Here is a 16459-nt window from a genome sequence, read left to right on the forward strand (position 1 = left end):
CTTAAAATAGCAGTAAAGCTAAACTGGTAATGTGCAGTGGTTGCATAAAACAACATAGTGATCAAATTATTAACATGCAAGACAACAGCTCAGTGTGGCTACACCTCCTAAGAACTTTCTGTCAGCTGTTATCCTGACTTATCTCGCAGCGTCATGGTAGCACAGTACTTCCCATACATGGAGGGGGGAAAATCATAGCAGTCTCTCAGTCCATTGAACAATACAGAATATAAGCAAAGAGCTTATTTATTATATTTTATACCCCTCATAAACCATAAATAGTGTAGAGGAAATAAAATTACATCACAAAAGAAAATAGTAACGCTCAGTGATTTGGGTAAGTAACTTTAATCTGATTACTGAATTTGAAATAGTAACGCATTAGATTACTCGTTACTGAAAAAAGTGGTCCGACATCAGTAACATGTTACTGATATACTACTAAATAAATAAAATTCAGAGGGGATTATGCTTAAATATTACTTTAACTATTGTCCTATTTTTTTTTTAGCTCAAATCGAAATCATAACCCAAATGTTTAAGGCAATAGTCACTATGAACTCCGTTCCATAACTTATATATTTTTTCAGTAATATGACGAAGCGGGGTGGATTTCATGTTATCCGTGCCCACCAGGTCTGTGTCGTTTGAGGCAGTGGACGGTGGCGCACTGGGGAAGTGGTGACGGGGAGATAATCCGGGAGTGACGTCCGGAACGTGGGAGCAGTTTCTGAGCGTGGCCAGCCAACGGGCTGCAGCGCTGACTTTACTGCGAGCCTGTCAAACACAACCAACACAGCCGACATGGCGGACTGGGGTGAGAAACTAACTTAGGAAGGACATCTATCTGCACAGCATCCGCTTTTAGCAGACTTTGTTTAGGCAGCCCAACGTTCTGCTGTTGTAAAACCCAGTCGTTAGATGTGGATTGGCCTGACGAATATCATGTTGTTGGTTTTACAGACGCTGACAACTTCGAGCCGGAGGAGCCGATTAAAAAGGCGGCAGTGCTGGACAAATGGGAAGGCGAGGACGAAGATGAAGACGTTAAGGTAACTTAACGTGATTCGCGTGTGTCGTTGCATTTGTCGAGTTGGATTTGGGGTTATTTGTCGATGAATTGAAATATTATCTTCCCGGCTGTTACGCCATGCCTCACCCGCGGCTCCTTTCTCCCCGTCAACCCTAACATCGGGTTAGCTTTGTGCTAGCTGACGGCTAACTCATGTGGCTCTAAAAGGCAGCCTGTTACTCGGCTAGACAGAGGCCATTGTTCGAGTTGAAACATACTGCTCATACGCTTGATGTCAACATGTCAACTGACCACCTGGGTTAAAAATACAATTTTTGTGTGGGAGTTCCCTATAGTGATGAAACTCTTCGGGTAAATTTCAATAGCTTAGCCACTAGCTAGCATTTTAACGGGCCAATTAGCTGCTAGCATTGTGCTTACTTCTAAGTTCGCTTGCTTTTAAAAGTGAGATGCAACGTTTGACAGTCCGAGTTATGTCGCGTTTTTGAAATGTTTAGTGACGGGTGACACACGTTTCGTATTTTGACAAATTTATTAGCATTAAATATTTGGAGCAGGGTGTCCGGTTCAGTTTTGAATTCCTCCAGCTTGAGTCACGTTCAGCATGCGGCATCGCTAGCTTGCTAACAAACTCTAGCCTCAGAGGAGGAAATCATCCAGTGGGTTGATGACTCAACTGAAGTAAGAACTAGGCCAAAAACTTTACGAAACAACGGGGCGCCTTTAGGTTTTATAAAGATATAAGCCGATGTTGAGTTGCAGACACAGAGGATTATAGTTGGTCCTTGCAGTAACGTTGGCTTGTTTTCTTTCCAGAAACTTCTCAATAAGCGTTAGGAAAGAGCTGGCAGAGTCGATTGTTGTCGGTCACATATGGCGTCAGTGTTTCTAGGTTGTCTTTTCTGGCTTGTAGTATTTTCTAGGTTTAGAAAACAGATTATGGTGTAAAGAGAAAAACATTTGTCTACAGCAGTCGTCCCTTTAGTAGTATCTGAAATATCATGTACATTTCTATTTTAGCATACTTAAGTAATGGGAGTAAAAACCTGCCATCTTAACTCCTTTAAATTTTCAGCCACAAGCTATTTTCAAGATAAAGAATTTTGTTAATCAGGTGCATGCACACATAGGGTCTGTTTTTCAGGTTATACGATCTTTTACCTGTTCATGACAATTTTTGCAATAAAGTCCACTTCCTGTTCATATGGGGATTATCTTTAAACTAAGACAGCCCCTTACATTAATTGATAAATAATTAATTTATTTAATCAGTCCATCTCATATTTTCAAGTTTTTTTTTGTATTTGGTACAATAAAATTTTCCTTAAATGGAAAGTGAAGTGGACATTAAAGTAGGTAGAAGCAAAGAACATTATTTTTGATTTAAATTTGACTTTCTCCTTGTCATTTATTTATTAACAATTTCAACTAAACTCTATAAAATGTAATCTATTTAACTTTAAGTAAATAATCAAGAAGTGGCACATGGTCGCAAACCTGCTAAAAACAAATTAAGACCATATATTTATAAAGATGACTTCATAAATATTGCCAAAATAAAAACAAGTTATTAAACAATTTAAAATAACTTGAAGGTTCAGATGTGTAGAATTTGTTTTCTAAAAGAAGCTATCCATAACTTTAAACTGCTTTGCTTGTTGGTCTTTATCTTTTTTTTTTTCTTGTCTGTCAGTTTATTTTGGCTTAATGTTACATGGAACTTAGAAAAGAAAACTTTCAAAGTTGTTTACGGTTTATTTAAACAAATATTTAATTTCAATTTTAATCTCAGGACAGAAAGATGACATTCATTTATTCAATCAAAAAAAATGTCATTACATTCAGATACGATCTATCGGTTTTAAAAGGGTTGCTTTTATTACTCTGTACTTATCTAGCTTACGTGTCAACTTTTTACAGTGAAAGGGAAAACTAAATGGAAGACACTAACATTTTATATTAGAATGGTCACTTTTCTAATTTTTCCACCATTATCTTAAGATTTACAATTGATCCAACAAAGAGAGAGCCCTTTATATAAAATAAACAACTTTTATATAAAGTTCCTGGTTATTAAATCATACCAGGAAAAGAGAGCCTGGTATGATTTAACAAAGAATGTCATATCCCACAGAAATTTGTAATTATATAATCTTGAAAATTGTTTCATTTTATGTTCTGAATGAATTGTTGACTTTACAGCAAGGACTTTATTAAGAAAATTATTATAACCTTATTCAAAATGAAATTTTTCAGAATCTTTTCAACAGTGTAATTTTTATTTGTTTACAGGACAACTGGGATGATGAAGATGAAGAGGAGGAGAAAAAAGTAGAGGTGAAGAAAACAGGTAAGGTTTTAAATGTGTATGATTGTTACACATTGTATTTGTCCTTTTAATTTTAGCTTTCAACTTTGTTTTCAAAACTAAATGTTATATATGCAAAAATAAATTTCCAGAAACAAAAGTTTCTGAAAAGAAAAGGCTGACTGAAAAGATTAAAGAGAAGGAAAATCAGCTAAGGAAGAAACAAGAAGAACAGAAAAGGGAGACAGAGGAGAATGTAAGTATCATTGCACAACAAATGAAAGGGATATTTTTTTTTTGCCTTTTTTAAATGTGACTTTACATTTGGTTTGTGTTGTTCTAGCCTGAAGAATTTACTCAAGATGAACAACTCGCAGAGAAGTTAAGAGTCAAGAAACTACAGGAAGATGCAGACTTGGAGCTAGCAAAAGATGCTTTTGGTAGGAGATGACCCCATATTCTGGGATTTAACTTCTTACTGCTTTCTGAATGTTTTAAGGATGGCTTGAGCTCAGGCAACCAAAATCCTCTTAAATGTGGGTATCTAATGATATATTAGAGTAGATATATTTATTATGTGCTGTACTGTAGTAGGATTTTTACTCTTTGACTTCATACATTTTAAAACCTTGTCCTTGTTTTTGTAGGTGTTAATACTGTCGCAGGAATTGATGCCATGTGTCCATCCTCCAAAGAAGAATTCACAGAATTTGAAAAACTGCTGAAAGAAAAGATAACTCAGTTTGAAAAATCAGTCCATTATTCAAGTTTCTTGGATTCATTGTTTCGGGAACTTTGTATTTCATGTAAGAAAACAACTTTTATCAATATTTCCGACAATATCGGAAAGTATTAAATGAATATTGGCGCCTTTTTAAAACCAAGTTCTGAAGTTATAGTTTTCTTTTGTTTTTACAGTGGAAGTAGATGACTTGAAGAAAATCAGTAGTTCACTTTCAGTCCTACTTAGTGAAAAACAGAAACAAGAAAAGGTAAGTCTTATGCTTTTCTTTTGAATTTGAATAAAGCTTTATGGGCAGCAGGGGGTGCTGTTAATCTACTCCAGCTTGGTACTGTGTGTTCATACAGTAATGGGAATATGTTATATTTTGTGTGTTATACGCAGTCTAACGTTTGATATGCTTGATGTGTCATGGTTTGTTTAGTTTAATTCACATATAAAGCATAGTTGGATGACTTTCTAAAAACGTTCCATATAATTTAAGTCGTGTATTTTTTTCTTCTCAGCAAAACAAAGGAAAGAAGAAGAAGAAAGGAGTTGTACCTGGAGGTGGACTGAAAGCACAGATGAGAGACGACCTTGACTATGCAGAGTTTGACGGAGGTTATGCCCAGGACTACGAGGACTTCATGTGACATAGGCTCCATTACTACTTTCCTCCCCTCCTTCTTAACCATCAAAAGTACAGCTGTACCTTCCCATGCTGTCCAGTGCCATCCTGGGAAATCTGAACTATGTGCCGCCCCTTTCATTTTGCTTCAGTTACCAGAGGGACAATACCTGGGAGCATCCAGTCTCAGCACTCTTAATGTACAGAATGGCCTTTTCCGTCTCATTCAGCCTCAACTCGCACACAATCATGTGGAATCTGTTGTGTGACCCAGCTTCAAAGAAGAATACAGTTGTAACTGCTGCTGTCTAAATTTTGCAGGGCTGTTTTTTTTTTAAATAAATGTTGCTCCTGTTAAAATGGCAGTACAGCAGTTGTAAGTAAAGTGACATAGAAACAAGGTTCTATGCAAATTCCTAAACCAGAATGTCATGTATTATAGGTCACACTGAACTGTGGTTAGGTATTTTACAGGAAAAATGTATATAGTTAATATCTCTTGGGTTGCCAAATGCAGAACAATTATTCAGTTTATTATTCATCTCTGGAGCAGTTGCATTGTGGGTTATTTGAGAAAGGCACAACATAAGAGTAGTGATAATTTTAAAGAGTGCACATGACATTCAATATAAGATAAAAGGGATAGAGTATAATAAATGTGACTTTAAAACCTCACAGCCATTCTCTTGATACATCTCTGGAATATCCTTGAAAATATGGAGCAAATGATGCTTAAAAGTATTTTCTTTTGCATGACAGAAATGTAACTTACTAATTTGAGTTTTACTAATGCAGAAAACCAACAGATCAGGCAAATAGAGTAACTTGCTGCAACTGGTCTCTAATTGTTGCTTCTGCAGGCTTGTATCAAGTGTGATGAGGAGCGGAGGCTAATGGGCTCCACATGTCTTCATATGGGCTTCAGTTAGTTGAAAGCGGCATCTTTCTCCTTTTTCTGCTCTCGCTCATGACCAGTTCCAATCTTACACAGGCGGTTCAATACATGCAATTTTGAAGATATAACATCTGTTTTTTAAGCATCTTAATTTAATAAATGACTGGTCAGGAGAGCAAATTGTGTGTTGGTCATTCTTGATGTGCATAAACAGAACCTGAAAAAAATGTCCATTCACATTTAACAAAATCTGGTGTCAATAAGAATGTGATTGTTCTACAATGCTGCCACATTTGACAGTGATTAAAAAAAACTTATCAGGACTTACCAGGTTACCAAAATATTCAGCTAAAGCTGAAACGTTTGACAAACTGGATATGTTTGTAGTTGTAACAGAAAAAAAAAAAAAGCTCATACCCGGTGAACGACTGGGCCAACTGAGCCTGAAATTGTTGCTGGCTTTTAAAACCAATCCAGGATGGCTGCAAAACAAGTTGGATTTTTGTCATAAGATTCCCAATTTAGAAAAAAGACAAACAGTAACATTAAAATCAAAACTTAAAAGGGATAATGAAGAGGAATCAGCTGTATGACAGGTAGCTAAACCTTATAACAGCTAGTCTAAGGTCAATCTCAAATCAGATTTGACATTTTTAAATAAATCCAGTAATGCAAAGCCTGTCTTAAAAATCTTGATGCACTGGTACTTTTGTTTTGAATGTTTATTTGCATAAAAGTGTCAATTTTGCTTTGTGTATTTGCATAAAAGTATCTTGTGGTCTGTTCCAGTTACGTTTAACTGGAAACTAATACAAGGAAACGTTTTAAGCTTGACCAACCAGAATCTCTGAGGGAAGAAATTCTTATTTGCAGGAACTATTTAAGCATTTGCAATTGGATTACTGTTGTATCAGTTTTCCAGAATTGAAAAAAGGTGTATTAAATTTAAAAAATAAAAAGATCAAGTCGTTTTCTATTTCGGTATTTAGGATTGGCATGTTCTAGGCAATTGAGATTCTAAAGCAGTGTACAGTTGCTTTAAACACTGGAAGGTGATGTCAAAGTGCGTTAGCTCTAAGTGTTTCAAGTAAATGTACTGTAAATCTTTAAACTAAAAAGCTACATGAATATTTATTGACTTCTAATTACTTGGGCAAAAAATATTAGTTGTTAAAACATGGCATTTTTCAGATGACTCAAATCTTGAAATTGCCCCCAGGCTGAACAATCCAACTTGTTTTTGATGATCAAAACTTCTACCTACTGCACATGTAACACTGACTGCTCAATGCTCTGCACACCAACAAAAAATCCAAATGATCATTTTAAGTTTTTAATTTATTATTGCCAGATTCGGGCTCTCAAGTTGGCTGAGTCTTTTAAGTAACTCTCTTGGATTAGATGAAACTGAAAGAGCAAGAAGAAAGAAACTACATAGATTCTTTGGAATATGTTGAATGTGCTGCTTGAAGCTTTGGCTATAAGAAGTGGAGCATTTAAAGAGAGTTAAACACTTTGAAATGCCATTAGGCCACTCAGAAATTTTAAGGATACATGCATATAATGTCTACTTCAACATTGTAGCTAAGTGCAACAATGTTGATTGCACAGAGATTGACTATATGAAAGATTGTCCTAAAGTAAACTGCAAAAATAACCCAGAAATTTTAAAAGTAAACAAGTGAAAATTTGTAAACTGGTAAATGTTCAATTTACAGCTGTAATTCATTAACTGATGGCACTAAGATCCACATACTACAGTAAAGTGCAGATTTACTATCATTGAAGACGTAGTGTTCGGGGAAATGTTTCAGACTTCAGGCGGTGTATTAAAAATGTTAGTTTATTTGTTTTATGCAAATTTGTTCAATTACATTTGATCAGATGTAATTGAACATTTGTAAGTGAGTTCCTAGAAAGGGGGCTTTCATATTAGAAAAGCTGTACCTCCTAAATCACTGCTCCACTTTGGATGTCGATACACCAATGCTGAAGGTTTAGATTCTAAATCTTTGACCACTTTTATTATAAAGTATAACTGCAACTTGAATATGTTTTGGTAAATTACTTAAACATCAAAAACTGCTTCAGTGTCTTGTTATTTCCAGACATGAACTTTAGAGTCATTTATTTTTTTCCTCCTGTGGGATTTCTGGCGCTACGTTTCCCGCTCCTGCGGAGTGTGTTGGCCCTTTGTCGACGTCTGGCTTTCCTGTTGTCTCCTCTCGCAACACTTGTTACTATCTGACCTTGGGAGCTCTGCATAGCTTGAAAGATACTCTGACGTGTCACTTCACGATCCCCACAACTGAAGCTTAACGCCACACCCTCATTGGTTTTCATGACTCTAGATGTGCCATCAGAAGTGCCATCAAAGCAGCGCCCAAGTGCGATCTCTTTTGCTGTGCGTGGATCTTGTTCTGTCTCTGTGTAGATTCCATAGTTGTGGCCAAGAGAGTCAAGAGGTGCCAACATGGTGAACTCATTGGTGTCATTGTTGACAGCTAGAGGTAGGTGGTTCACCAGATAATCTTGAAGCATCGTGTTCACATGGTCTCTCTTACAGCTACCTTGAGGAATCACCTTCACCAGGGTACGATCCACACGGTCCTGATCAAACAGCATGCCACTACACTTGAACTCCAGACACACTGCTGAAACATTTGCCTGTTCCATATCACGAATGCTGCGAGTGTCTCTGAGACCATACAGCTGGCCTACTGTCTTTGGATGGGTGCCACCCATGTTACGAGACCTTACATTGATTTCATGCGGACTGTTAATTTTAACCTTGATGTAGCAGGCCCGGTATTCCATGGGCTTAGGCCACCAACTCAGGTAATCCTCTGTCCAGCTCATTGGGTCATCTTCATTAAATGGCACAGTGTTGTAATCATAACGGTCTCCTTCAACTCTTGAAAATCTGAAGTGTGCAGCACTAAATGGGGCCTCTTCACATTCTTTCAGCTTTTCAAATGCATATACTGGTCCATTAGACTCATCAGCTGCATTAGGACTTGGTTTCGCCACATTGACACTAAATGCAGTCTTTTTTACTCTGCTGTCTTCGTGGTCTGTTCGCCTGTAGTTTAGTTTTCTAAGGTAAGGCTGGGGAACTCCAACAAGGCTGGGAATGAGTTTTGGAGCAGAAGGCACAGCCTCTAGTTCCTCTCCTCCAAGGTTAGCCATCACATATGCAGAATAAGCATCAGGTTTTTGCTCATCACAGAAGGCAGGAAGACAAGCTCCATTCGGGCCAGTGACAGCACTATCAAAACGACCCCAGGCACGAGGATTAGAGGAGTAGCCAGGTGTTGGTTCCATGTTTATGAGACTCACCACAACTCCCTCTACCTGCTCACTGGGCATGAAACGCTCACTGCGGAAAGCTCTCACTTTGACATAGCATCTGCGATTTTCAGGGACATCAAGATTAAACAGACGCCTCTCTCTGATCTCCATGTTTCCTATCAAAAATGTTCTCTCTTCTCTTTTGCCTCTCCTTTTCTTATCTAGCTGCAAACTCCCTTCTTCCTCCCACAGGCCAGTTTCAGGGTTCAGTGACCAAAGCTTCATGTTGCTGAGGTGCTCTGACATCTTCACCTGAGCTGAGTCCAAGAACACTTTAACCTCGCCAGCATTTAGAGGCTCATTATTTTCCTCACCTCTAAAGTCAACTGAAAACATGCCATAGGTTCTCAGTGGAAGCACATCACCTTCACCTCCTATAAAATTAAGGTCACTTGAAGCAGCAGCAGCAGTAGTGACATCTCTCGGGTCTAAAAATGTAACACTTGCATTGACATTACCGGTAAAGACTTCTCCGTTCTCCTTGTAGAAAGAATGAGGGGGAATCTGGATTTGGACCATTGCTTCCTGGCCTTCTACCTCCCCGAGATTTAGAATGTTAGTTTCTGAGGAGCTGATGGTCACAGGAGCTTTCTTTCGTAGAACTTTGATTTCATGGTAAACAGCTCCTCCTTTTGTGTTAAATGGAAGCACCTTTGTGGTGTTAACAAATTTTTGCATGTTGTCAACAAAAGTCAACACCAGTCGTTCAGTGTCTGGGGGAACCTGGACAGAGAAGGTGCCTTTGTAGCCTGTGCGGCTGATTCTGACTCCATTCATGAAGATGTGGCCAAACCTCATTGGCTCACCATTGTCTGCAGCAATGGCACGACCATAAACAACAGCCTTGGTGTTAACACATTTCTGACAGCCACACTCTGTCACTACCATGGTGGGCAACTGGTAGCCTCGGCACGTCAGCTGTCTCTCTTCCATCTTTGCCACGCCACAGCAGTATGCCACATTGTCTTTGCACCTGATGGCATTGTCCAGCTGTCCAGCACATGTGCCTGAATGGCACTTGCCCACATCGTAGTAGAAGGAGTTTGTGCTGTTTTGGTAGCAGTCATGTGGAAGGCGAATGAGGTGAGATTCAGGCGTGGGGTTGCATGAATGCTCCTCTCTACCTGTATTTGAAATGAATGAATAAAACATATGTTAATGTCATAAGACCTACTCTATTGATGCTTGTTCAGTTATTTTGTCAAAGACAAACCTATGATTTTTAGAATGGCAGGTTTGGTCTTAACGGCGCCGGACGGCCCACTTGCTCTGCAGTAGTACTCTCCAGCTTGCTCTGGATGTAAATCTTTCAGGACCAGCGTGCTCTCCGATTGCATTTCCATAAGAATATTGTTATGAAACCTGTTGGTTCACGCAAATAGCAAAAATAATAGAAAAGGTGATAAAGTTTAACTTTAGTGTAAAATATGCTGTGGTAAACATGCTGCAAAGCTAACAGTAGTTTGTGAAGACAGAAACATTACTTTTTACTTCTATCCTATTTACCTACACCCAAGACTAATTTATTGCTCGTGTCTACACCTGTGAAAAATATGTCTTTAGCTGCCCATGTGTAAAAGTACTGCTCATAGTAACTATTCGCTTAATTTAAATTACATATTAGTTTTTTATTATTATTACAATCATGTTTATGGGGTTGTGTGATATGTGTTGAGGCATCTGACAGATTATGTAAACAAAATTTCTATTTCTATGAAGAATAATGTTTTTATCTTATCTTAAGTCCCCTAGGCAGGGACCTAGAAACTAGAGTTGTGTATCTGAGTTGAGCTCTTACCATTGGTACTTGTTAGGCTGTGGTATTCCAGCTACTTTGCAGCAGAAGGCAGCACTTTGTCCTTCTCTCCTGGCTTTACTCTCAGGGTTGCTTAAGACATGAAGCTTTTCTGGAAAAAAAAATAGAAATGTTACTTCCATGGCTTATTTAAATTTCAGTGGCAGCACAGACAGTTACAATATATGTGACTTTTTTCCTCCTTGTCTGACATTTAGTAAGGAACAACTAAATTTTTTGTGTTCACCAGAATAAGGAGTAAGATCTTTTTTTTTCAACATTTCCCACTTTCAAAAGTTGCTTTAGTATTTCCACATAATGTTTTATTATGTTTTTCCTGAGATGCCATCTATTTTTTGAAGTGCACCTGCCCTTCCTGTTGCAGAACACCCACAGAATATGTTGCTGCCACCCCTGCTTCATATCTGGGGTTGTGTTCTCAGGCTTGTACCTTCTTCCCTGTTTCCTTCAAATGCAACAGTGATAATTTTGGACAGACTTAAGTTAGTGTCTCCAAAGCACAGGGAAATTACATTTTGTTTTCCTGAGTGCATTTGCAAACTGCCTTTTGGCTATACATGTTGCTTTCGGGGTAATTGTGATCTCAGTCATTGTGTCCTTGGACAAGACGCTTCACCTGCCTTGCCTGCTGGTGGTGGTCAGAATCCCCACTTCTCTCAATCTGGGTCTGAGGGTCACAGAATCTGTCTACGTTCTGAATGGTATGGACATACAGACATCCACCATAGTGTTAATACCTCCATTTTTCAACAGATGGCATCTGGGAATTTTACTGAAGAATGAATCAGACTTTTGGAGGGCCACAATTTTTTATCTTGATATCTTAGCTGATTTATTTATTTTTTTTATTCTCAAAAAGAAATCAGCAAAGGAAACCGTTTGTTTTAAGTGTTCCCTTGAAATACATTCAGAGGTGTGCCTCAATTTAATTTTAAAAAAGAAATGGGAATAGTGTGTGTGTAATCTAATATACACACTACATGTGTGTAATCTAATATATATGAAAAAAATCAAAAAAATATTTCTGTTGTTATTCTGATACCGGGCAACTAGAAATAACATTCGTAATCATAAGTAACCTAAAACATAAATGTTTAGTCAGATTTAGTGTCAGAAAGTAAGAATGTAATTTTCCTTTGTATGTTTTATGTAAGTCTGATTTCATCTGTATGCGGTATAGGACTTGTTCTTCTGTACAATCCATACCTGCTCTTTTCAGCTGCACACTGAGAACTGAGGTCCGCTCAGTGGTGAGGGGCACAACGACATCAAGAGTTGCGTGACCCAGCAGGCTGACTGTCAGTGTTGTGTTGCCATCTGGGCATATTCCAGGTATTCTAAAGTGCCCATTGTGGTCTGTGAGGGTGAGGAGTTTGCCTGAGCGAAGAATTGCTGCTCCCTCAGCAATCAGACCACCGGCACTTCGCACAGAGCCCAAAAGGATGTGCTCTTCACACATGCAAGCATCACAGTCAGCATTCACTCTCCCAATCACACAGTGCAGATAACAATCTAGAAAGGAGAGCAAACACAAATATTAGCTCCTATCACATTAGTTTATGTCCAAGTGAAGACATTTGCAGGATAGTTTGTGTGACTCAATCAAGCTTGGCTCACCTGTCTTGATGCACTCAGGTCCGTTGCATGGTTTTCCTTCTATTTTAGGCCCATTGCAAGTTACTGCTTGAGACTGGCAGTTTCGATAGCGAAGCTGCACACCTACTTGACCGCAGAGAGCAGGACATGGGCTCCAGTTTGACCATAGACCCCAGGTTCCCTGAGTGTTTACACTTCTTTCTGGTAAAATAAAATTACACAAATTATTGTTCAACTAATATTATTGTTATATTTAATAGGTAAAAACACCACAATAAAATATATATTTTTTAAATCTTTAGTTTCTGAGTGTGCAAACCTTTTGGACAGAGAAAGCGAACTGCATAGTTAGAGCAGTTGTGTCCAGGACTTTGCTCTTCATTGAGACACCAGAATCCTACAGTTGGATCTGCGTGTACCACCTCCCCAGTTTCCCGGGCTGGGACCCATTCGGTGGTTCTAGCTTCAACTGCGCGCGGATTCTCACACACTCTGGTACGGTAATAGAAACGAATGGCGTCCAGCTGCTCGTAGTCTCCTCGGCCACCTGGGTGGTCAACGTTGAACCATGTGGTCCAGTCAAAGTTGTCTGGACATGTGGAGTTTACAGAAAGAAAGATATGTTTAGCTTATCTATCATAGTTTAACAATACATCAAACCAAAAATACACAATTTAAAACTTCAGGTTAATTTTTTTTATTAACCCACCATCAGAGTGATAGACTGCAAGATTAGACTCTTTGTTGTCTCCTCTCCATGATCCTGCACAGTATAGATGAGTGTGAGTGATTAATACCTTTCTGTCAGGTGTGTTAAAAAAAACATACCAGGTAAGCTGTTCTAAAACAATATTTGATGCTAGTTATTCACAAATATTAAAGGTAATCTAATCCATTGTTTAAAGTTAGCGATGTGATGTGTGAACCAGGATATATAAATCTCTGCTATGTTGAGACTCAAAGAAAATGTACTGCCATGGCAAGGAAAAAGGGGGAGAGAGTTAATATGCCAGGGCTGCCAGCTGGTAAAACATGTATGGACACCAACACCATGATGTTTGGTCATGCCAGTGCTGCATACAATGAAGGGCCAATGAGGTTTAGATGGCTTGTCCTGTCATTCAATAACTAGTGATAATATTTGTTGAAAATCACTTATCAAATTGTTAATGCTACAAAGGTGCTCACTCTTCATAGAAACAGGAAAACTACGTATTTCAATGTTCTACTAAACAACTAAACTGTTGCTTTCATTTTGTTTTGGAAATCGAAGCTGGAAATGTCACTCCCAAGAATGGGATCATTCGCAAGTCAGAACATGTGCTAATTGTTGTGGTGCCAGGTTATTTGTAACATAAACTGATACTACTGTTTTTTTTCTGAGTTTTATTGAAAGTTTAAATATTCACAAATGTATACTGGTATTTTTATACACCGTTTCAAAATAAGAAGCCAGAAGTGACGTTATTAAAGCTCATATTAAGTTGAGACATGCATTGTAAATTGCTGCTTTATAAATAAGCTGAACTGAATTGATATTAGCCCCATTTATGACATTTTACATGCGTCCTGTCTCGTTAGATACTAGAATTAGGTTTGCTAGGCAATCTCGGACTGTTCAAGTTGTAGTTTCAGTTGACCTTGTTGTATTTCTAATTGGGAATTCAGAAAATCCAGCTTCTGAACACAAGAAACTCTAACACACTAGAGTTTGGGGACGTAGAAGACCAGGAAGCAACAGTCAATATAATATCACATCTTTTTTATGGAGAATGGAGGTCTACTGGTGCATTGAGGTATATTCCAATTTGTTTCTGTGCAGCTCTTCCACTCAATCCTTTCAGACAGGTTGAGGTCTCCATGTTGATTTGGGTTTTGGTTATTTTCTATGAGCCGTGCATAGATCAAACTCAGGCTGAGGAATTTTAATTCAGAGAAAAGTGGTAGCTGCATTAAATGTTTTCCACTTGTAAATGGTTGCTCTCGATGGAACAACGGACTCCATATTACCTTGAAACTACTTTATTAATTTTGAATTGTGAATCATTTAGGTATAAAATCAACCAATGTATATAGATAACTGAGAAAGAAACCAGCAGTAAATATGATCTTTGGGTCCCATTGTTACATTTTCTATCTAGGATTTTTTTGTGATCATTTGTGAAATTTCTAAACCTTAGATATTTTTGTCTGCTGTAGATACAGTCATATTTGGGTATAAAGGCAGTACAGAAAATTAGTGTTGAAGTAACCAAAGTCTTATGAAAAACCCTTAGAAAGGCCGAAGAGACATTAAGAAAAATCAGCTTGATTTATTACAATCTTATAAAATTCTAAGAAATGCCAAGTGTTTTGAACAGTACTGTATATGTGAATTTAAAGAAGACATTTAAACATGAATTGGAGAAACAAAATAAAACTAAATGTTAAGTGTCACACCTTGAACTGTAAGAACAGTGGCTGCAGTTACTCCCAGAAAGATGAGAAGAGACCTATGTGACATTTTCACTGTCTGCCGCCACACTGGACCCTCCAGACTTTCTCCTCTGCTATGCGTAAGTCCACAAAAAAGTAAATCTTTGGCAGCAAAAACACCTGGAGGAATGATTAAGTTAAAATATGTTCCAAGACATGAATGTTCAGCACATACTGTACATCTCTATAAAAGAGTGAAGTTGATAGTAAAATGGCATTAAAACATAAAATGGGAAGTACACTTCATTACATTTATAAAAACAATAGTTTGTTTCTGGTAAAACAAAGCAGTAAATGCAGTGTACTTCTTTTCTCTGAGCTTTAAAGTTAAAAAAAAACCTTGGATGGACAGAGCTGTGCTCTCAGATTACACATCTGTGTTAGCCATCACCATTTGTCTGGGGAACACTCAAACATATCTGCATCCACTGTCGAAATCTGGCCACACAACCCAAACACCCACACACAAACACAAAAGGGCTGACTTAAAAGGAGGAAAAACTGGACACTAACAACCATGTTGTAGCTTCTTCATTGCTAATGTTTTTCAGTGGATATTTAGAACAATAATTGCATATGTAGCTGAAAGGGGGAAATAAAGAAACAACACAAGTGTGCTTGTCAGATATTAGCTTCGGATTGTGATTTACAAAATGTCCATAGTTTTAGCTTTAGAATACTTTTTATTACTTTTTACATACTTTTTACAGTAGGTTCCTTTTAGCACTTTAATTTCAACATGGTGATAATCTGACTTCTCTGCACAGTTTAATCTACCAGATTAATCAGAACACATAAAATAAAGTAGGATTTCTTTTTTCTTACCTGCTTTGATAATGGACACTTGCTAAAGAGCCTCTGGTTGTATATTTTGAACTGGAAAGTCTTCTCTAAACTTTTTTCTGAAATTGTTCTCTCACTCTTTTCTCCTTCCCTTGTGGTTCCTTGTTCTAGTTGAAAATCCTCCTCCTTCGGTGCTTTTATACCTCTCTGCCTCTGCTTCCACTCCCTCCCCTCTCGACTACTAGCCACAAGGTCTTTGTTTTTGCACCATGATATTTTTTATCACCTCCCCTTGTACAACTATGACATTAAAGGATTATTAGATGGCTTGTTGCATAAAAGAGGAATTATCGCAGGCTCCACATTACAAAGGCAAGTGTTAATAGATTGACCTGTGTGTTAAAAGATCAGTGGTGATCGACTGGATTTGCTCTCATTTCAATCTTCCCATCAGTTCAATTAATCTGCTTGAAAAGCAATACTTCTAATAAAAAACTTATTTAGTATCACACATTTATAAAAAACAAACAAACTCAGTTTTCTGTTGAGAGGTGATAATTACAAAATATATAGCTGAAAATGATTTGAACAAAGGTAGCACTTTATTAACTATGTTAATAATTGAATACAGCCTTGCTTCATTTTTTTGCACACATCAGTTTCACACACATTATTACATTTGTGCTCCTGGGTTCCAAGGAGAAATTAAAGTACAGCTGTGTCTACAATTTTTTTTGTCTTGTGTTGGTTTAAACTTTGGTGTAATTTGCTGATGATTTTTACCTCTTAAACTCAGATCCAGTTCCAGCTCAAAAAGATACATATTTTAGGAAAAACATAAATGGACAGA

At 37.8% G+C, this 16459-nt stretch overlaps 2 protein-coding genes across 2 annotated transcripts; one reads left to right on the forward strand and one right to left on the reverse strand.

The window, feature by feature from the left end:
* Positions 1-667: 667 nt before the first annotated feature.
* eif3j (eukaryotic translation initiation factor 3 subunit J) lies at positions 668-5768 on the forward strand. The gene is made up of 8 exons (XM_005813258.2): positions 668-817; positions 964-1052; positions 3326-3383; positions 3494-3597; positions 3685-3781; positions 3989-4147; positions 4260-4333; positions 4590-5768. Exons 1-8 carry the CDS (start codon positions 805-807, stop codon positions 4716-4718), a joined length of 723 nt encoding a protein of 240 aa, XP_005813315.1. The 5' UTR covers positions 668-804; the 3' UTR covers positions 4719-5768.
* A 1140-nt stretch (positions 5769-6908) lies between these two features.
* cilp (cartilage intermediate layer protein) lies at positions 6909-15772 on the reverse strand. Its single transcript, XM_014474187.2, has 9 exons — positions 15652-15772; positions 14791-14946; positions 13061-13114; positions 12671-12940; positions 12373-12552; positions 11962-12267; positions 10738-10846; positions 10153-10301; positions 6909-10063 (listed from the first exon to the last, which is right to left on the reverse strand). The coding sequence occupies exons 2-9, from the start codon at positions 14852-14854 to the stop codon at positions 7716-7718; spliced, it is 3480 nt and encodes a 1159-aa protein (XP_014329673.2). The 5' UTR covers positions 14855-14946; positions 15652-15772; the 3' UTR covers positions 6909-7715.
* Between the last annotated feature and the right edge of the window lie 687 nt (positions 15773-16459).

Source organism: Xiphophorus maculatus, chromosome 4 (genome assembly GCF_002775205.1).
Source record: "Xiphophorus maculatus strain JP 163 A chromosome 4, X_maculatus-5.0-male, whole genome shotgun sequence".
NCBI classification, from domain to species: domain Eukaryota; kingdom Metazoa; phylum Chordata; class Actinopteri; order Cyprinodontiformes; family Poeciliidae; genus Xiphophorus; species Xiphophorus maculatus.